Source organism: Lipophrys pholis, assembly GCF_963383615.2.
Source record: "Lipophrys pholis genome assembly, chromosome: 12".
Lineage (NCBI taxonomy): Eukaryota > Metazoa > Chordata > Actinopteri > Blenniiformes > Blenniidae > Lipophrys > Lipophrys pholis.
Genome location: NC_137641.1, coordinates 10414275 through 10437306, shown reverse-complemented (window position 1 = coordinate 10437306; position 23032 = coordinate 10414275). Strand labels below are relative to the sequence as shown.

The following is a 23032-nucleotide window of genomic DNA, read 5'->3' as shown; positions in this document are numbered from 1 at the left end:
TTTAATCCTAAAAGGGGCCAAAGAGGAAAGTATGTGAATCAGACCTCAGGCCCAGGGTGTGGAACTGCCTTCAGCATTCACACAATGATTTGGCCATAGAGTTGAAGAGTTTGGCCGAGTTGATGCTTGGAGGTATGACAGAGTGGAAACTGAAGGTCTTTTGGTTCCTCATTGTACCAGAAGTATTTAATGAAGTGGAGAAGGACATGAGGCAACCCTGACTGTATTACAATAAGTGAGGTATGAATATATTAAATTATAGTACAGTGACATTAGAAATGATCCAGCCGATTTATTGTGCAGATTACAGTAAAATTGAATTGAATAATAAAACTGACTTGGATTGATGAATTGACAAAAGCCTTCGGTGATAGTGTACAGTGTGTGTACTTTCAAAACTAACCGCATTATTTGATATACAGAAAATAAAATATAATGTTTACCAACTACTTCATCATGAATGACTCCTTCAGGGTTTGTATCTAAAATGAGAACATTCTGATAAGTGATGTGTGCTTATTAGGGGCTTGTTGGTCTCAGGTGTGCGCGCTCAGGTTGTTCCAGGCGACGTCAGGCTGCGTCACATCCTGAGGACGCTCAGACTTGAGCAGCTCAGCTGTTCACTTTAGTCAGTCGCTGTAACGTCTGGCAGGAGGACGCACGGAGAGCTCCCGGATAATAAACACACAAACAACCAACAGCGGCTGCTTTTTTCGCTCATCGCTGCTTGTTAACGCGCAATTTCCGCGCGCCGGGACGCGGTTTGGAACTAAAACGTAACCGGAGCCGGATATTATGAACTCCCCGGGACGCATCAGAGCGCTAAAACAACTTTTTTGCCTTTTATTTTTCCCTTTAAGCCTCGAGGATATTATTACTGTCGCTTTGTGACCTCGCTGTGTGACTGTGAAGCAGAAAAACGCGTCGTTTGCGGGTTTGCGCCAGTGGTTAGTTGCGCCTCCAGAGCGGAGCTGTTTACGGTCGCAGGCGGACAACAGAGTCGCGGCCGCTCGGAAGCCACCTGACCTCCTGGAAAATAAGACGGCGGCTAATGACAAGCGGGCGGGGAGCCTGACGTGGCGCATTTAGTGAGCTCAGCGGCGCAGCGGGACGGTTTTCTCCACCGGGCCGTTGACGCAGTGAAGTTTGCGGAGTGCAGTTGGATGAAATTATAGACTGTGTGCAGGAGCGGATTATTATGGGTCTAAACGGAGAACAACTCCTCCACCGGTCGTGATGCCACGCGTTGGACTGCACCCGCGCGTCTTGCCCGTGATGCGCCCTCTCTAACGCGCGACCCGCGCTGCGCCGCCAGGATGAGCAGCACCGACCTGGAGCGCGTGTCGCTCAGCTCCTCGGCCAACTCCGTGGCCTCCAGCGCGCGGACGCTCTCGGCCAACGTGCGCAAGCTGCACAACGCGCTCAACCTGCTGCTCAACGACTTCGAGAGGGAGCAGTTCATCCACTGCCTCAACGTGTACCACTCCAAGCGCAACGTGTACGACCTGGTGCAGACGCTCAACGTCATCCTCAACGCGCCCAGCAAGCGCCAGCTCCTGCCCATGCTGCGTCTGGTCATCCCGCGCTCCGACCAGCTCCTGTTCGAGCAGTACACCTCGGAGGGCCTCTACTTAAAGTCGGATTTAATCGCGAGCAATGGAACCGCTGACCCGCCGCCGCCTCCACCTCCTCCTCCTCCTCCTCCGCCTCCGCCGCCTCCTCTACCGGGCGACTTCCCCGGGGCCAGCCCGACCCTCCCGGGCCACTACTCGCCGAACCACCGCGCAGAGTTCCAGGTGGCGCTCCGGGGCTCGCCGGATAGTTTCAGCACCAGCAGCGACGGGACAGCTCCGCTGGTGCCTCTGCTGGGCAGGAACTTCATCCACGAACCGCCGGGCGAGCTGCGCCACGTCTGCATGAAGCGCCACAAGAGCAACGAGGGGCTCGGCTTCAGCATCCGCGGCGGCTCGGAGCACGGCGTGGGCATCTACGTGTCCCTGGTGGAGCCGGGCAGCCTGGCGGAGAAGGAAGGGCTCCGGGTGGGCGATCAGATCATGAAAGTCAACGACAAAGTCTTTGAGAAAGTCACTCATGCCGAAGCGGTGAAGGTAAGGAGGAACTTTTCTTGAGCACTCAACTTGCAAACATGCAAGTTTCAGTTGGCGCACGCGTCTCTTCAGTGGAGGATAAATCATCATCGAGATGAGAATCGTGGGAAATGTTTGCATTGGCTTTGCCCTCCAGACCCACATCTCCTGGATGTGATCAGATCATACACTGTATTGCCAAAAGTATTCACTCAGCTCTCCAAATGGTTGAATTCAGGTGTTGCAGTCACTTGTGAACTCAATCATCTCGGCATGGGGACGATTTCTACAAACATTAGTAAAAGAATGTGTCTCTCACGGGAGCTCAGTCAATTCCAGTGTGGCGCAGTAACATGATGCCACATGTACAATGAGTCCAGCCAGGACTTTCCCCTCACAATCAACTAACAGTTAGTAGAACTATAACAAAGTGGGAGTGATTGGAAACAACAGCAACACAGTCACCAAGGTAGAGGCTACGAAAACTCACAAATGTGGAAATCAAACCACGTGGAAAGCCTTCATATAGGAGTTGAAGCTGTTATAGCTGCAAAAAGTGAACCACCAATATATTAAATCCTATGGTTTAAGAATGGGATGCCACTCAAGTTTATATGGTTGTGAAAGCCAATACTTTTGGCAATATAGTGTACCTCATTGTACTTGTGTGTTTGGTCTCAGGGTCTACAATTTAGATTGGAACAGGGTAACTTTGCAGGCTGGAGTCAGAGTTTGGTTATTTGCAGCAGCAGCAGCAGCAGCAGCAGCAGTAGCAGCAGCAGTAGTAGCAGCACCAGTAGTAGCAGCAGCAGCAGCAGCAGTGTAAGGCTACTACATGTTTGTAAGCAGACACCCTGAGAGCAGGTGGTAACCATACAGGTGCAGAGTTTCCCTCTGGGATCCAGCGATCCTCACTTACCCCCTTTCAATATGTGCAACAGAAGAAATGTGTGTTTCCAAGTTAAATGCGTCCTTCTGGTGATCAAACTGGCAGCCAGAGAAGCCCAGAGGCAGAATGTAATGTTGTTTATGAGAAGTATAACAACGCTTTAGGCTCATTAAGAAACCGCGTTTGGGGCAAATTAGGCTACTTTAGTAATTATAGGGGAAACACTGAGGTGTGTTTGTGTTCGAGGAGGATTTCCCCCAGCAGCTATAAAGAGAGAATAAAGACTACTTTAACCTCCAGCACTATTGTTAATGTGCCTGAGCGTAGAGAGGGCCGATTAGGAAATGAGCTGCTAAAAGAGCTTGTTTGATTTGTGTCCAGAAAGGACTGATTTAGAAGGAAACCTTGCTGGACCTTGTTTTGTTGTTGTTGCTGTCGTTTTTAAATGGAGCTGTCCCTGGTTCTGAACATCCACCTGAGCCGGTTCCCTCCATGCTGCTTGTTTCTTTCTCTCCTCCTTGCATTGAGTGATTGCACTCACCCACACCCTTTTGCTAAACTCTCATCACAGTTTCATACTTTAACTCGAGTGTTTTAGCAGATCCATAAAACTGCACTTGTGTTATTTAAGCTTTGAAATGATATTTAAACTTGTCAGGAGGTAACACTTGAACCTGATATTATGTGGACTCCATTGAAATGGCATATTTATGTGTTCTGTGTCTTTATTTTCATCTTGTGTAACGAGCTTGTTCTGTGAAGTGTAACTTCTCCATGATTTTATCCAAATATGTGCCAGGGTCATGAAATGAGAAGAAATGCATTTTTTTCCCCAATACTACAGACTCTAAGCTGTGCAATGACATAATGATGCAGGTGGAGTACAGTATTTTTTTATCGTAGCTTACCCATACATGAAGATTGGACAAATGGTGGAACCGCTGATTTGCAGCCCATTGTGTCAGCTGGAGCGCCACCAATATAAATGAACACAAACAATGTTTTGGGCTTTTTACCGACCTTATTCATCCGTCATTGTCTTGGTTGTATCTTTTTAGTAATATTGTTGTTCTTATTGTTTTGCGTACTTGTGAATTATTGTTTGTATTCTTCTCTTCTGCTACTCTTCTCTTGACTTACTGTCCACTTTCTGCTGTAACGATACAAATTTCCCCACCGTGGGACAAAAAGTGAAGATCATATCGCTTATCTCCTTCAGATAGGGCTGATGCAATGAAAGTGTGAATATTTCTCTCGCACCATTCACAAGGTAATTCAAAACATGATTAATACACAAAAACAGTGCTCTTTCTCTTGCCCTTAGTCGACATTTGCTATATTTGGGCCACTGCAGTTGCATCAACAAGCCACCAGGGGACTTTTGAAAAGAAGAGCAGTTCTTTGTTTTTTTTGCTTTTGGTCATTTCTTCTTGAGTTTGGTGCTTTTGACATTTGGCCTTTCGCAAACAGACAGGAAGTAAGTCAGTCAATGAGAATATTTCAATTATGTAGCCATACACTTTTGTGTGAATGAATCAATTACATGTATGTCATATTTAAATTCATTTTGATTTTGCAGAGAATCAGTTCATGGGAATCAAATTTATTGCCGTTCAGTCTTTTGTCATATGTATAACATATACCTTTGTGACATATTGTGCCGCCCCTCAAGTGGCTTCATATCAGACTTGTTTACAGTCTTGGACAAATGCACTTTGCATGTCTGTATTTGTACTGTACCTGGATGCTTGTGTGCCTGCAGTCACACCACAAGGAAGCCAGGGGGCAGTTGTGCTTCTTGCACCACTGTGTCATCTACTCTCAGGTGGGTTACCTAGTGGTCTGTTTCAGTAATGAGCACAATGGGAAATAGATAAAACGTTGTCAAAGTTGTAGTATTTAATGTAAAACAGTTTTACAGAATCGACTGCAACAGTATACGTGGAGCTATCGTAGTTATCTAAATATTGTCAGTCTACAACAGGGTGAAGTTATGTAACAACAACAACAACAACAACAAAAAACGGTTATGTAACTTTGACACAAATTATCTGAGTGGGGTTTCGGCGTGCTATACGTTTTTTTTTTTCTTTGGATGGTGAAGTTAATACCTGCTGTACTGCATTTGTTTGACTTCGCCTAATGTAATCACTCAATTTAAAAAGTGAACAAGCGCCTCTTAACCTCAATACACCTCCGGGGACATCCGAGTCGTCTCGTCTCCTTATCACAATGTTCGGTGGTCATGTCTCGTATGGAAAGATATTCATCTCAATGACACTATGAAAAAGACAAATGAAGAAAAGTAGATGGATAAAGTTCAGTGTCCTCTCTGACACTCGGAGTATAGAGATACTCATCTGTTCAAAAAAAGCAGCCAATGCCGGGTAGTCTCAATAAAATTACCACCAAAAGTGCCAAAAATCTCAGAGTCTTTTCTTTGTGTTTTATTATTAGAAAGTGCCAGTAGTGGAAAGGCCACTGGTCTGTTCTCTCTGATGACCAGGGATTATGGCTCAGACCGAGTCCTCTCTAACCTTCACTCATCGTGGACAAAGTCGCTCACACTCACGCCAGCTCCTCTCGTGTGTGGATTTATTAGATTCTTTTTTATGGTGGGCTGAGCCATAAGGCGATCCTCTACCTGTGTTTAATCCTAAATACTGCACCCGTAGGCATTTACCTCATACCGCCAGACGAGACCGTTTTTCTTTTCCTCCAATGGAGCCTTCAGGTGGAACTTGTGGTTTTACTGGGCGGCTGCATGCTTTCAAATCTGTGGCGTGAAGCTTGTGAAAAGTTTAACTTTTGTTCGTTCTGTCAGTGTCATCATGCACTCCTCTGAATCTGCCCCCCCTGAGTATAAATCCCCTCACATTACTGCACCAGAACGCCTCTGCACCTTATGCAGAACGTGATCCCAGCCTGGACGTTCTCCCTCCAGTGGAGGGACGGCCCGCCGCAGCTTCTGCTGTAAATTAGAGAGCGGACAGAGTTTGATGATGCTAATTATAGAGAGTGCAGGTCACTTCGCTGAGTGAGTCGGACGCCGTCAGCAAATCCCGTTTTCACAATGCTACAAATCCTCTCTGTCAATAATGATTTTAGTACATCTGTCATTACGACAAGTGCTAGTTGCTAACGCCGCTGTGGCGCCGCTCGCTGTTATTATCCCGGCAGGACGAGCTCGCGGCCGGCCGGAGCCCGGCTCCGATCCCCCGTGGAGGTCATTAATGCCTCGCTTCAGTTGTGCTTCTTTATTTCTTCTCGGGTTTAGTCTAAATGTTATTACATGCTTTTAGAACTGCAATCACTTTAACCTTTTAGAGCTCTGCCAGGCGCACCGCTGAGCCCGTCAATACAACCTCACAGTGTGCAGACAAACATCGGCTTTCCTGTTTTCTTTAGGCTCTGTCATAAATCCGAGCATCATAAACATTCAGTGATGTGTTTGAATATGCAACGCTGTTTATTCTTCTTTTAAATAAGAAGAAATGGCCATATAGCCCCCTCTTTCCCTCGTTATGCAAACATTTCCCTTGGGAGGATGAGCCCCAATATTGAGCTGCAGATTGACTCTCAAAGCACTTTATTCTTGTTTTAAGCAAATAATTTAGTACATTTAATCCATAGTACCTCAGTTAACACACTAGATGTATTTTATTCCATCCCATTACTAAAAGGATGAAATCAATATAATTTTCTTTGGTTAATTTTCCCATATTTTATAGGGGTATTAAAATGTCCCAGTGAAGCTTGTAAAAGGCAGAGAGGATCTGAGCTCCCGGCACGTTAGACAGATGAAATGTCACCGCTGAATAAGCTGCTGTCTGGACAGCGGCTCATCTCATCCAGTCTCATCACCTCAAACTCAACTCCAATATCGCAAGAAGCTCCTTCAGAGCTCTATAATTAGCAGCCTCAAATGGAAAGTGAACCAAAGTGCATGGGGAAACACACATTTTCAGCCTCACTTTGAGTTTTGTGGCGCATTCAGAATGTGGAACCTGATCATGGAATTAGTGAAGGATGTTAACGGACTTACTAAAGGACAGAAAAAGTTGTAATAATTTCTCACTTAATGACAAGAAATGACCTGACAATGTACAGACGGGCGTCATATAATGAGGGCATAATGCAGTGTGATGTACATTTCTGAAGAAATGCAGCAGGAACTACTAAAGCAGCTTCCACGACAGTAGTGAGTCGTCCACGTATGTTTCTGAAGGAAGCGTTTGGATTCAATATGGAGCATAAGTGTTACAGCTCTCTCGCCCTCCTCAGTCGCCTCCTGCTGTCGGCTCCACAAACACAAGCATACAACGATAGTAAGACCACCACAATACCAAATGGTAGAACTTTTGATTTGAAAGAAATGTGTGATTAATCATAATAAATATGACAATTGTGACTAATTAAAACATTTTGATGACATTTCCCACTTTCTAAACATCTGTTCGTCCATCCTTTTCTGTTCTGTATCCACTGTCCAATTCACCTGACCGGTTCCCCAAAAAGTTTTTAAGGTTTTGATTTTTGATTCAAAGTTGTGACGCTCAGTAAGAACATGAGCAGAATCTGTCTTTTTTAAAGAGGACTGGAACAACAATCATGTCAACAGAAAAAAAACAACTTGTTTTTCCAAAAGGCTTTTGCACATTCACTGTTTCTTTGTATAAGCTGCCTCGTTAACTGTGTTTCCAGCAGCAGCAGCAGCTGTTTTAAGAAGAAGCAGCTCTGAAAACAACTTCAGTAAATGTTAATCCAACTTACACCTGTGAGTACGGGAACTGAATGATCAATTCTTTTAAAAAAGACATTTGCAGTCATGGAGTCGTAGCAGTTATTAGCTGATACTCAGTAGAAATCCAATTCCAGAGTGGCTTGCTTTCAGGATTCATCCCGACCGGACATCTTTTTTAAAGAAGCACCTGCACTGGATCTCTAAATGAAGTTCTCACCACATGCACAGTGACAGTTGGATCAAGTGAAGAAGCTCTCTAAACGTGGCCTGCGTGTTGAAAGCGTCAGACAAGACGGATCCGCCATTCAACCCCAGAATCGACTCCAAGCTCCAGATCACTTTAGAGGAAGTAGTAAGATTTTCACCTGCCGATGGAATCAACCCGCTGAGTCATGAGTCGTCTGCAGGGCGGCTTCCAGTCTGATAACTGGTAGGCGAGTCTCTGCATGCCGGGTTCCCTGGCAGCTGCGTCGGCGTCGGCTCGCTGAATTTACGAGGGCCAAGATCTCATTTCTTTTAATCTCCCAACACCTTCGGTCCCTGTTCGGTGCTCGCAGTATTTCTCCAGAATGCCTCCAGATATGGTTAAGAACTAATAAAAGCAGGAGGGAGACGCGACCCCATGTCAGACAACAAAGTCATCCCCCGTGTCGTCCTCGCCGTGACTCCACTTTGTCCTGCCCGCATCGTGACATTGCTTGGTCTCGTCCTCCATATAAACCAATCAAATTAAGGAGTCGTCGGCTCAGGCGCTCTGTGGCAACACGAGACACGACGTCTTATTGTTTTTGTGGAACAAAGCGATCCCTTTTCCTGTCGCTGTCCAGACGCCACAATGTGGACCATAATGAAACTGTAGTGCCGCAGGCGAGGGGCCGACTCTCCAGCTCGCCCCGGCGGTGCCTCCGGGGACCGAGGCCAAAGCCTTTCAGGAAGCAGGAGAAAGAAATTCAACTGTAAACTCCTGCGTTCACTGTCCCCAAAAGACATCAGCAACACAAGCTTGTTCTTGTAGTGGATTAAGCCAGAGTAAGAGTTTCCACCGGGGAGAAAACAGAGTGAATGAGCAATGTGTCGGGGGCAGAATCAGATGCTATTTAAAGCCAGTGCAGCTGTTGGTTGGATTATCAGCGCTAATTGTTGAGGCGAGGTTACATTAAGAGAAAGGTCATATCAATTATTCTCCACAAGCAAAAGACAATTTATGTGCAGAAAATGAAGACAACGGTCTTGAGAATTCATTGTTTTGTTTTTAATTTATGTGCGATGCCTCTGTGTATGATACTAATGGGAATATGTTGGGCTTTTGGGTTCTCCTCAGACCTCTGGGTAACACTGATTACTTTCTTCCCTCATTATCTTCTCTCGGTTCAACGGAGAAAGTAATTTCTTGTTCCCTATCAAAATATATTTGGAGGTATTCAAAAAGATTTTTTTGTTTTCCAAACTGAGGCCGGTCATCGTAATGATTCCATGACTTCGTTTTGAAGTATTTGAGTATTGTCACGTGTCACTCAGTATTCACGTATAAACTCAGAACAAGAAGCTGAACAGTGAAATCCATAAAAGAAGGTGGATTCACGTGGAGTTTGTGGATATTATGTTGACATTTTTTGTAAATGTCAAGATAAGAAGCACAGCGGAGGGATTCTGCTCAGATAGAAAAGGTCTAAGACTTGTCAAAACTTGTGTCTGTCGTTAGGTTTACGAGTAAAAATTGTTTTAAAAATATTATTTTATTGGTGCAAAGTAGAAAAATGGTACTGGTCAATGTGTTTCAACAATTTCCTGAAGTGGTCGGCATTAAAGCTGTTTCATAGTCTTAGTCTTCACCTCTCAGTACTAATGAGTACCCAGGTTATGCGACAAATGCATCGTTTTTAGCATTTTTGTTTCAGAGAAGTTTTGCGTTTGCATGGCATCATTTTGGAAACGGTGTCTGTTACCAGGGTAACGTCAAACGCTGAAAACAATGTAGTTTTAATGTTTGGCCACTGGTGGGTGCTGTTGGTTGCTTTTCTTGTGCGCAGAGAACAATACACTACAAACATTAACAATGCCGAGTACACAGACATTCAACCATTCGGCCAAGCCACTAGTGGCCAAACATTAAAACTACATCTGTTTTAGTGTTTCTGCCGTTTCCGTGAAAACAGATTTCTGAAAGGAAAACACAAATGCGATGCGTTTTCACTTGAGATATTGTCATGTCAACGGAGCGCGGGTATGAGAGAATAGAGACAAATATCTTTTGATTACTGTCACATAATTCCTGATAACGTAAGAGGAGCTGTTACAGCCTCTCTTATGAGAGTATTTTTTCTTTCTCTGGCTTCTCTAAAAGATAACAAATCAGCAGTAATGTTGAATCTGAAGCGTCTGTCTGGCGGACCTCTGTAATGTGCCGCTCTCACGGAGGCGAGGAAGGAGAAAAGGGCAAGATGGTGATAACAGAAAATAATTCCGACCACTACGGGAAAAGGAAGAGGATGTGTCTGACGGATGAGCGGAGTGCGTCGGGATATTATCTTCAGATGGAGCTCCGGCTGCTGGTTGTCCTCAAGCAGGGTGAAGATCTGCTGAACCGAAGCTTTTGAAAGTGATCAAGCGGAGTGCCGAGCGGGCCAGAATGAATGAGAGCGGGTTCCCTTCGGCCTGGCCTCTGGCCTTGTGTTTGCATACTCTCATCACCGTGCATCAAAAAACACAGAGCGGCGGCTTTGTCTTTAAAGTGTGCGTGCGAGAGCATCTCGTTGCCTGGAGGGACCCACAAGTCGGCTTTAACTTTCAAAGAGAGACGACAAACGCTAACACTGGTAAAATCACAACAAAGGGCGAAATCCGTCTCCTCTCAACTTATTCTTAACGCCTTTGAGCAAAATGATCCACTCAGCATAGAGAAGGATGCTCCGCTTTAAAGAACTTTATGGGCGGCAGGGTAGAAAATGGGTTTTAGGAGTGGATCAGGATGTTTCAGCTGCTTCCTTCAGGGATCACATGTAATCATGTTCTTATACAACCTGAGCATCTGGGGGTTAAAGGCCCCCGCACTCTTTTACCCCCCCCCCCTCCCCATGAAAAGCCATCGTAGCTGATGTTCCTAGAGAAAACATCGCATTGCAGGGAACATATTCAGTTATGGTGTTACAGGTGAATCAGTGTCCAGAATGAGCTAATGGTTACAATAATCTTTAAAAATGTTCAACACTTGCTCTGTTGGGATTAGGAGGAAAATAGAATTAGGGTTTGATGTGAATCCGTCTCTCACACGTCTTTATCCAACTCAAGGTTGCAGGGTGTTGCAGTCTCCAGCAGCTGAATTTCGATTCATTTTCACCATCATTTTTTAAATGTTGCTGAGTAAACGCAAAATGTTTCAGAAACAAAAAACACAAAATGATGCGTTTTCTCATGAAACGCTGTGTGAATAAGGGCTTTTGGGTGACGGCAGTGTTTAGGGCCGGACGGGTTACCACTGCAGGGAGAACATGCAAACTCCACAAAAATGGCCTTAAGCCCAGATTGGAAGCGGGGATGTTCATTGATGTGTCTATTTCCTTAAATGGATTTTCCATGTCTGCGATCACTCAGAGTACAATCGCAGTGAAAGTACAAACAAGCCTTCTCGGTACATTAGAGCACAAATTGGGATCTTTGTTTTGCCAAAACAAACAACCACAATCAATTAATAAAATAAATCCCAGCTTTCCAGGTATCCCTTCACTGCTGCACCTGTCATCCAGGATACAAAACCACGGCCTGTATTTTAATCCATAATGCTGCTGTGGAGGATTATTATATTCCTGCGACAGCTGCGTGGAATGGCGAGGGAGCAGATTGAAGTGGCTGGAACACTCTGATTTAACAAAATGAACTTCAAAAGCTCCCCTTGTGCTACCCTTGAGCGGGAAGCTCTGCACCTCGCCGCTCCGCCGGCCAGCGGTGATTTGGCCACGGGCTCGTACTGGCCGGCCTCCAGTTCTGCCTGCGTGTGAATATATGGGAGTTGCAAACGAGTCATGGTTGAAGTTCACAGGATCAGCTCTTCTCCTTATTATCCCGCTGCTGCAATTTAACAGCCTCAAGGACGGAGGCAAACTTTTGCTCCTGTTGTTCGAGGTGTTTTTTTTTCCCTCCCTCGTGTCGGCCCAGTAGTTCCTAAAGAACTCCTTTGGTTGTATATCGGGCTTCGTTCACGTGTATTCTCACGCTGAAGGTTCCTGTAATCCCGAAGAGAAACATTATCTAAATGTGAGTAAATGTTAGCGCAGCGCAAACTGCCTGATCCATCAGCACGAGTCTCTGTGAAGTCTCTTTAATGGGGTGGGAGTACCGACGGAGAGCGTGAGGCGTCTGGCCGAAACACAAGCAGCAATCAAGCTTTCTCTGAACCATCAATATTATATAACAGTGGGGTAGAGAAACTAGTTGTTTTTTTTGCTGATAGTAGCCAAATGTTTGTCTTTCAGTAGAAGCATCACACTGTTTATTGTTGCATTTCGTTTCCTCTCCGTGATTACAATGTAAGATATTTATGAACAGATTTAATGAAATGGGTTGTGGCATCTTGCTCTGGTAAATACAGAAGTGTTCACTGGCTGAGAGGATTAGTGGTGAAATCCTGAGCGAGAGATGATGGAGACACACAGAGGAGTTCGTGTTATAGTGTTTAAGCAGACTTTTTTATGCCGTCATGTTTTAACCCTGTTGATATTTTCACAGTCACCTTTAGATTGCAATCATTCTCCTCAGTGTTTCCTCAGAATGAAGCCCATAAGATATGTTTCAATCTGTTTTTCACACCTCTGGTCCAGAGTCTCTGTCGGGAAGAATCCTAATTCTTTGTCAAGACCCAAACATAAACCAACATTTTGCTCATATCCACAGTGATATTTCAAGCAGAAACATGCAGAAAGCATTTATGACTCGTATTAATTGACTGAACCTGCATAACTTCCACTACAGTGTTGACTCTTGCATAAAACAGACTCCTGGGATTAGATTGGCTGTATTTTCCTCCACCTATAAGATCTTGTGATTGCTCAGAAACATTGTCTGGAATCAACTTTTCGAGGTCTCTGGCCAAATGGACCGATAGAGTGGAGAACGTAAGTAATATAAAAAAAATGTGGCGTCACCAGTGATTCTGAACAAGATGCTGGAATAATGAAGTATTTTTCTGAATCGCATCTGGAAAATCGATGTAAAATCACATGGACTCCAACGTTAAACATGGAAATGTTTTGAAAAGCCTTTGGATGTCTGATCATAATAATCGGCTTAAACCTCCTCAGGCTCGTCACGTAGTGTGTAATTAGCTTAGCAGTGGCTAGCGGCTCCTGGAAGCACTTGACAAGTATAAAGAATGAGAAAACCAGCACCTGATCATAACTTGGTTTTGATTAAGATAACCCTTCTGATCTGCAAAATCAGTTGGCTGCAATTTAGACGTTTCTTTTTTTAGAACGCCCCCCCCCCCCCCCCAAAAAAAAAAGAAAAGGGGGTGTTGTTGATTTAAAAAAACCAAATATTTCATTTATCAATAGAAGTCATGCAACATATCTCATTTTACCATTCAAGGTAAAATATGAGCTAATTTTGAATTTGTTTGTATCGGCACTTTTTGAAAAATTTGGAAAAAAAGATACGACTTTGGCTGGAAAAGTATGAAACATAAATCAAAAACAACTGACATTTAGGTTTGGTGTCCACATGGTCAGTGACATCATTAGGAGTGAAAGGAGCGTTTAAGGCCGCCATTACACAACAATTTTTCAAGTGAAAACGCATCGTTTCTGCATTGTGGTTTTCGTAAAGTTTTGCATTTACTCAGCAGCGTTTTGAAAACAATGTCAGTTTACATGGAAACGATGGAGTGCTCACTAGTGGGTGCTCTGGATTGTTTTAGTAATGAAACCACACACACATCCGCAATTAGAACAATGATTATAAACATTGACAATGGGAGGACACGGACATTCGTATGAGCAGAAGATGAAGTTTGGTTGCTATTCCAGGTGACTGATCAACTATAAAACTACCAAATCCCAGGAGAGTATGGACTGGGAGTCATGACACTGTGGAGGAAACGTTGCTCTTATTGTCCATCTACTGAGCATTTGTAGAAGAACTATTTATTGTGGTTGTGGTTGCGTTCCTCCCATTTACACAGAGTCAGAGGTGTTTTCAAAAAGTTGCGTTTTCAATGGCTTGAAATTTACCCGACATTGTCGGGTAAATAGGGCCAAAGAGGCACAGCTGCTCGGATAGTTAGGAATCCACCAATCTGTAACAAATACCATGTTTAAAAATGCTTCAAGAATTTCAGCAAAAACACATTAAAGTTGCCACCATCAACACTGGATAGTGCCACTAAATGATTTTATCATGCATGGAGGTTATTTGCACACTCGCCCTTTGACATTCGCTGTATTTGTCAGATGAAGTTTGCGTTAGCTGCGCGTTTGTATTGTTTTCACACCCTGCCTCCACAAGCTGTGGCCCACAGTTTATTTCTGAATCAGATTGCAGCTTCTCACATTCTCTTTGGCTGGTTTGGTCTTCGATCAATACCGGGGTTCACCACGGTTGGTGTGAAAAGCAGACCGCTTGAGGACCACCAGGGTATGGATGATGGCGTTCAGGCTAAAAGAGCATTCCCACCAGAGGTCGGTTCTAATCGATCCAAACCTGAGGCCGAGAGCTTCTTCTCTGGAACTGGCCTCAAAAATCAAAGGCGTCTCATCTCTGCGTCCCTCTTTGCTGTCAAATTGCTCATCTTTCTTTTCTTTTTTCGTGTGTGTTTTTATCCACCTCCGCCCAGCCCACCTGGGGACAAGAGTCCCTGCCAAAGTGACTGGATTGTAACAGTCTAATTGCTTTACAATGGAGAAACCAAAATGCTTCAGTTCACAGCGAAGGTGTCCCCAATCCATCACCTGGACTCCACTGCGCTAAATCACCGGAAGCGGCCATTAATATCCGGTCAATGAAGTGAATCCCTCCATTCCTGGGCACTCTCGTCTCCCGGCAGGATATGACTTATTCTATTAGTCCCCAGGGGCCTTTGAATTTAACAGACATGAGCTTTTATTGAGGACGTCACAGTCACACCTCGTGTGAGAATGATGTATGCTCATTGCATTTGGTACACAAGTGGTAAAAAGCTCTGTTGGCACTTTATGATGGTTCCTGATACTAATAAAGCAGGCGGCTTCCTGTAAGAGTCCTACAGTAAATCATGGAGGAGATTCAACAGAGTGGTTGATCCTCACATTAACATTGGTTGCATTGAGACTGAAGCTAAAAAGTAATTTTTTTTTTTTTTTTTTAGACAAACATTAAATCAACTCCTGGATATCACTTTCAGTTTGCTGGGAGTGTCTTCCCACCTGTGTGCCCGCCATAATGTCAGGTCATTAAATCGAATTGGAAAGGTTTGATTTGTATTGTTCAAGTAAAATAAAAACTATGTTAGGGTGAGGACAACGGTTGTTCAGGCACAAGTGAGGGTTCAGTCTGATTGCTTTGATTAGATGGAGGGCCACGGCGGCTCTCACCTCAGGTGGGAATTACAGCTAAATCAAGCCTCTGGGCGTGTGTGTGTGTGTGTGTGTGCGTGCTTTCCCTCCTCCGAGGCTTCATGTCAGCCGCTGTGGGAGTCGTAAGACCATAGAAAGTCATGCTCTGAATATCAATGAGTATTTGCAAGCCTCCATTGTTACTTTGGTTTTGTCTGTTGCTCTTAGACAAAATGTAATTATAAGCTGGGAACTCGGAGAGAGGTATATTTATACACACACACACACACACACACACACACACACACACACACACACACACACACACACACACACACACACACACACACACACACGCTCAGGTGATTATTATCCTGCTCTGAGAGTCAATTAGCCAAAAGATGCAGACTTTTCTGGAGTCATACATACATGATTAAAGACCTTTTTTCTCTTCCCAAACTGGCTTTCATTTTCTTTTTCTTTTCTTTTTTTTTTTTTTTTAACTTCACACAGCCTCTGAATTACTAATAAGACATAATTTCAAATTGGTCAAATTTAAGCAATCCTTAAAAATGAGTGTTCATGATTTTTAGAAAGGTGCTGAGAAGAAAGAAATACGTAATTTCTTCACTTCCCACTCGTAGCATTCGGACAAGTGCAGGTTAATGTGGAGCAGCAGCAGCTGCTGCGTACTTGTGTTCGCTGACTTCTGCTGATATTCTTCACTGTGCTTGATCCTTTTTTTACAGTGGTCACAAAACCCCATCATCTGAAGTAATGACAGGAAAAAAAAAAGGTTTATTTGATGCAGCAGTACCTATTTTTACTGTCAAATTTTAATTTCTCTGGAAGAAATCATGACCTCTGGATCTCTCTCACCGAAAGCTCTCATGTTCTCCTGAAGTGGAACACACCCTACACTTTGAGAACCACAGATGTTTAAGGCTCGTTTACACGACAACGTTTTCTGGTAAAAACAGAAAACCTACGTTGGGTTTTTTGAAAACGGCTCCCAAGGTGGAACTTTAAAAAAAAAAATAAAAAATTGTTCTCAGTGGAAATAGATATATCCCAAAGCACAGAAGATATTAATGTCATACACATACGTGTTTTTTTTCCAATACATTCCAAGTTATACTGAGATTCCACTCGGCCCCGTTCACACAAAGGTGGTCGTAGCCACGAAAAACGTTTGTTAAACACTCGGGCTTCGTCTCCACGTAGACAGAGGAAACGCTGCTACCGCCCATGTGCACCACAGTGCTTTTGGTTTCATTACAAAAACAAACGGCACCCACTAGTGGCCCAACATGGAAACGACATCATTTTAAACGTTCCTGCCGCTTCCATGCAAACACGAAACTTTTCTGAGAAGAAAATGCAGAAACGGTGCGTATTCACTTGAAACGTTGTCGTGCCAATGAAGTCTTAGTTGTCTTGATTGTTTCGGGTTTTACCGTTTGTGGAAATGTTTGCGTTAATAATCTGGTAATACTGAGCTAAGCCATAAAACGCTGGAGTTATCGCGTCGTTCTTGTGGAGAAAAGAGGGAAAATGACATGGGAAATGTAAAACTTTTTGAAGACCAGTCGAGTCTGTAGAAGGTACACATTCATTGCATCGTGTTACATGTGATCGTCGGGGTGGTTGTAGGAGCAGAGACCTTTTAGGCCCCAGAGATTGACACTCTGGGGTTCTTTTTGTGGTTTTGTGAGTTTTGCCGTTCTATAATAGAGACATACCCACTCAGATTCAAGCACATTCTGGCAAATTTTCCTTGCTTGCCTGATGCAAGCAGCCAGTCAGTGATTACTCTCCCACAGTAGGAGGAAGAAGGGGAATTCATTAGTCTTGCATAAGCACGAGAGAGGGTGATTTAAATAATCTCCTCCTGAGAACTAGACTTCCTGGGAGGTTGTGAATTCTTCTGATGTGCGCGTTATCAAGAGCAGGGGCGGAGTAAGAATAGTGGGAGTCTTCAGGACACTGACTGGATTCAGTTTTTTTTTTTTTTTTTTTTTTAAACCTACTCTTAATCACTGACATGTTGCTCGTAGAGGACACTGGTGAAAACCAAAATCCTCTTTTGTGCTTCTGTCCGATCACATTATTTCCCTCTCAGCACACAGAGACGACCAGCAGTGAGCTGTTAGCGGAGCCCAGATGTCTCTTTTATGTCTGAAACAACCGGACAGCGGCCCTGATGGTCATTTGATACCGCAAAGCTGGCCCACACGCACACGCACACACACACACACACACACACACACACACACACACACACACACACACACACACACACACACACACACACACACACACACACACACACACACACACACACACACACACACACACACACACAGTGCCTTCCCTGGCCTCCCATTCTCAACCATAACAACATAGCGTGGCTGAGCTTACTAAGTTACTCTGATCACTATGTCATAGAGTACATTTCTTGGTCCACCATCTTTAGTTGAGACTCTTTAAATACACTCATTCTTTTGCGCCCACAAGCTGAGTAAAACGATTACACGTACACACACACGATTGGAATATTTACAGCATTGGTTGTGCCACTTGTTAATGCATTTTCTTGCCTCTGCCATTCACCTTAACTCACATAAATTGTAATCTGAACCAGCGATGTCAGTTCAGGGGCCTCAAACAGCACGACTTTAAAGTTTTTCTTTGTTGTGTTGCAGAGTATACGTGATGGAAATGTCTATATTTTCACAAAAAAACAAACATTACAGCTGAAAATGACTACAATCTCAACATGAAGCCAACTTTAATGAAACCTTCTTGTTAAAAATACAGTCCAAAAAACTTCTCCTGCACTCAAAAAATTCCACTATTCAGTTTTTCGGTTTACATATCAGAAAAATGTTTGATTAACATGAGCATATTGAGTTTCTTGTTGTTATTTGGTTCATTCTAATACATGTTGTTCAGATAATATCAATAAATGGGATTCAATCTACTTAATATGAATAGATTGAAATGTGTGATGATTAAATTACATTAACTCAACAAATTATTTTTGTGTTTGTGGAAATGACTGAGAATAATTTTCTTCAGTGTATAGCCGTTGCATTTGAGGTGTTTTTACAAAATGACCCTGACTTGTTCATGTAATGAACGCCTCAATCCGAACCAAACGATCACCTTTGACCTAAAAACCATACATTACCTTATTTATGTAGACTCCATCTTGTGAGTTGTACTTTGATTATTTTTTATGGAATTTTCCCAACAATTAAAATTTCTTTACCATACCCAGTTGAAATTCTATGCACCTCCACAAAATAAGCTGACTATGTCTGAAAAGAAGGGGCAGCAGAAGAAAAAGCAGTTTCTAGTAGAACAGAAGCCCGGTTGCAGTGTGGCGGCTGTGGTTGGGTTTTTAGAGTGTTCGTCTCCCAATCGCAAGGTTGCCGGTTCGGTTCCCATCGCCACATGCCGAGGTGCCCTTGAGCAAGACACTGAACCCCAAAAATGCACCCAGTGGATGGACTGAGTGCCTTTCACGATGCTGCCTCCAGGAGAGGTTGAATGTGATTGATGGTGTAGACTGCTTACATGGTGGAAAAGTCTTATATAAGTGAAATCCATTTAGCATTAGAGGCAGAGGATAAATATGAACGTATGTTATTAAACATCTGGCTCGAAGAGAGTGACATTTTATTTGTGAGTTGATCGATAATTCCTTTTAGTGTTAAGTGCATATTTTAGAATAAAGGAAAAGATCGAAGTGTTGGCAGTTTTTTGAGATATTTTGAGAAAATGTGCTTTTTTTTTTTTTTTTAACTCAACCACTGAAGTGGGCCTCTAATGAGACCTCAGTGATAGTTTTAATCTGTAATTTTACTCATAATATTAACCATCTTTGGACCCAAAACTTACATATGAAACAATATTATTTACCTTCACTACAGATAAACCACTGTGATGTGAAAAATGTTGTTCCGCATGCAGTCGGTCAGACAACACACGTGCTTTCTGGTTTGGGACGCGCTGGAATGTGTGAAACAAGAGTGTGTGTGTGTACACACACACACACACACACACACACGCACACACACAGTTAGACTCCTCCATCCTCCGTGCCATCTGTTGTCTGCCACTCTTTCAGCACCTTGACAGAGTCCCATAAACCTGTGGAGAAATCATTTGAGAAAAGAAAGCGGCGGTGAGAATTTCAGAAGAGGTGTGAAGTTGGCGTGAGTCAGCCCGGGCGCCGCGCTGCCGGCTTGAACGCTTTAAATGATCCATGTAATTATTTGATAAGACGCCCGGGTCCGGAAGCGGCGGCGCTCATGAGGAATGGCGGTGTTGTACTCTTATCTGCCAGAGGCGGATGATTGACAGCCGGGCCTAACGAGGCTTTCCTCGCTGTGAATAATCGAGGGTTGTTTTTGTTGGGCGTGTACTTGATTGATGTCTGCTTCATTGGTGCGGCTTTCAGTGCTAATACTCACACTGCCGTGTTTCATTTAGTACCACGATTAAGAATTTGTGCAAACTCGAGGCTCCAGAGGTGGACGCTTTGCCCGGTCCAGTTGATTGACGGAGCTTTTTAAGGTTCGGGTGGACACGAGACATGAGTCACCAGTACAAAAGAAGAGCTGCTGTGTTGGAGAATACGTAGTTCTCTGGTGACGGATCAAAAGCCTGTGTACATAAGAGCTTGTTGAGAAAAGATAACCGTGACTGATGCAGAATCACAGAGCTGGAAATTCTGTTTGAGCAGCAAATGTCAAGTTGAGGCTAAAAGTTGCGCTTTGTAGAATCTCATGAGCCAATTTGCAGCTCACTTTTGGATGTCGTGTCAGTTTTCTCTACATTGTTTTCTTTTTTTTGTCTGCTTTCATTTGTTGACTTTGCTTTTTTCTCACCTTGTTCCGAGACATGGTTTTTGAGTGTTTAGTCGACTTTGTTTTTGATTGATGATGACAATAAAGGAGGAGGTTGGTTGAAGTAACACAGTCAAGCTCAAAAAGCAGCAGCACCTTTTCTCTCAAATGAAGGTTTTGGCCATTAAAGGTAGAGAAAACTCAAGAGAAAATGTAAAATCATTATAATGTTTTGGTAATCATTTAATTTCCCAATGTGTCTGATTTAGATCAACGCTTTAACTGTACAAGAAAAACTGCTGGATCTTTTAGAATTAAAAGCAGAGGGACCATGGGCGACTGTTAATCAGACTACGTTTATTTTACTTACATTCTGCGTGACACGGACACGCCTGTGTTGGTGTTTTTGAAAGGGCACACGCTGAGGCTGTCATTAAGAGTTGTTCAGGAGAGCGACACTCCTGCACGCCGTAAGCGTTTCAATATCCCGGTGCGCCATGTCAGCGCCGAGCTCCGCAGAAAGCCCGATAACGAGCTGCTCATTGCTGGATGGCTGACCTCCAGGACCAGGACTGGACTCTCCTGCCTTAAACTGTATGAGGTTGTAGACTTTAAGAATCCTGCCCTGCTGCCGTCTTCAGTGTTACTTATTTTAGCCGTCGGCAATCACGACCGTGTCAGACAGACTGGCACGGATAGCTCGCGTCTTAACTTCCCTTGTCCTGAAAACAGATTGAAAAGAACGCGCTTTCCGGTGTGTAGCTGCACTCACACGCCCACGCTCTCGCTCACTTACTCACTCACACTTTCACATGCTTGGTCACACACTTGCCCTCTCGCTCACTATGACGTTCCTGCTGCTAATGCGATCGCCAATACCCGTTGCCATTAGCGACCAGCTTGTAGATGTGGGGTTGCGTGAAAGAAAAATCCAACTGGCCCATTTGGGATTCTTCGGCTTTAAGCCAGATGCACAAGATGAGAACCACATAAATAACGCAGGTGATTTGCAAGCCACTGATACCCATGGAAGTAGTCAGACAAAACTCTACCGATATTTGTGTGTTCACAATCCTGCACAGACAGCTACGACAACACCTAAAGATGCTCCTGTGGACAAAGGTTCTCACCAACCCATCATATCGAGTGTTTGCACAAAGCACCAAGTGTAAACACAAAACGGAAATATGGCGGCAGTGCAGTGTTCACTCAGAACCCGCTCGCGATGCGTTTCAAGTGAAAACGCATCGTTTTTTGCATTTTCATTGTACTATAGTTTCACATTTACAACATTTACAGACTTTAGCAACTTTTTGAAAATGATGTCCCCTTTTGGGGTCCTGATGACAGTATAGAGAGCAGACGAGTCCCGACTTCTCCGTCCCGCAGCTCTTCCTGGTTGGACCCCGAGTCGCCGTGAGACCAAACCAGAGATGTAATCTCTCCTGCGAGTCCTGCGCCGACCTCGGGGACGCCTCCCAATCGGAAGTGTCTGGTAAACCTCTGATTGGAGGAGCCCAGGGGCCATCCTGATCAGATGAACCGCTTCACTGACTCCTCTCAATGTGGAGGAGCAGCGGCTCCACTTTGAGTCTCCCCCGTATGGCTGAGCTCCTCATTATACCTCGAGGAGTGACGCCCGCCACCCTGCAGAGAAAACTCACTTCACCTTCTTGTATCATTCATGACCGTAGGTGAGGGTGGGACTGGACAACCACCGATAAACCGCTTTGCTCCTTTTCACCACAGCAGTTCACGAAGGCAAAGAAGTTAGTGTTTTTTTAACTCGTGATATAAATCACTGGTGTGTTTTGTTGGCACTCAGGCTCTGGTGCTGGATCTTAAGGTTGACAATCATCATGGTGCATGTTAGTTTAGTAAAATCAGCGAAACACAAGTTACGACTTTGTTTATTTGAAAAAAAAACAAAAAACAAAAACAAGCTCTTACTAAAGATTGGATTCTTCACAAGACTTTGGCAGCTTTGTTCTGTCACAGATGCATTATGGTCAAGTGTTTCTATCTATGATGCTTCTTCTTTTTTTTTTTTTTACCTGGTTAAAGTTGCAGTGAATTTTACTGTCATACACAGAGACAGAGGCTGCCCGTCTTTCTCTGAACTTATTTGTCTCCGTCTCCTGACTCCACATTTGCCACGTCTGATATGATTGCATTTCAGTTACCAACATACGATTGACTCTCCAGTTGGCAGAAGTCGGACTCAAACACACACTGCCATTCTTTTTTATTTTACAGCGCCTGGATTGCAAAGTGATTTAACGTGCAGGTAATGGTGGCAGCTGCGTTTGGAGATTGGTCGCAGTGACGTTTAAAAAAAAGAATAATAAGTGAGTCTTTTCTTTTCTAATCGAACCTGAATCTTTTTTTCTTTTTAAAGAAACATTATAACTCAAAAAGCCTTTGTCTTCCCTCAGAGGACAGACACCCATTAACACTAGAAGTTGTGGATAAGGATGAGAGAACAGACAGAAAGGAGGTGAATCCATTTGCACGCTAAGGGTACTTTACCTTCTCCATTTTACTTATTCTCTATGGTTGTTTCAGCAAATTGCTACTTCTCCCCCACTTTGGCTCTGCTTGTTCACTTTCTATTTGTGTTTCTGTGAGCATGTAAACACTCAGACCTACAGGATAGAGAAAGAGGGGATGATGCAGACGCGACATCAAAGAGAGATGCAGAAAGCACAATGCAGCACAGCTCGATGTTAGCGGCACATATTGAACCTGTATAGATGATCATTCCTGCGATGTTTTCAGGCCTAATATGTCGAGATGTATGCTGATGATGTTCCATTAGTGAGAACACTGATGGTGGCGGAGATGTGTAGATGGTGTAGCCGGGTGAATAATCAGGATTATACAATCCTTCTAAAAGTACATCATGTAAAACCATTTGTTAGCTCAACACATCGCTC

The 23032-nt window shown here is 43.9% G+C and overlaps 1 protein-coding gene across 1 annotated transcript in view; it reads left to right on the top strand.

Moving 5' to 3' along the window:
* Window positions 1–1316: 1316 nt before the first annotated feature.
* Window positions 1317–23032, top strand: part of whrna (whirlin a) — a gene marked incomplete at its 5' end in the record, with an annotated part of 229962 nt that continues 208246 nt past the window's right edge. The window contains one exon of the mRNA XM_080477670.1: window positions 1317–2108. Within this exon, the coding sequence (XP_080333796.1) occupies window positions 1317–2108 (792 nt within the window). The remainder of the gene's footprint in view (window positions 2109–23032) is intronic.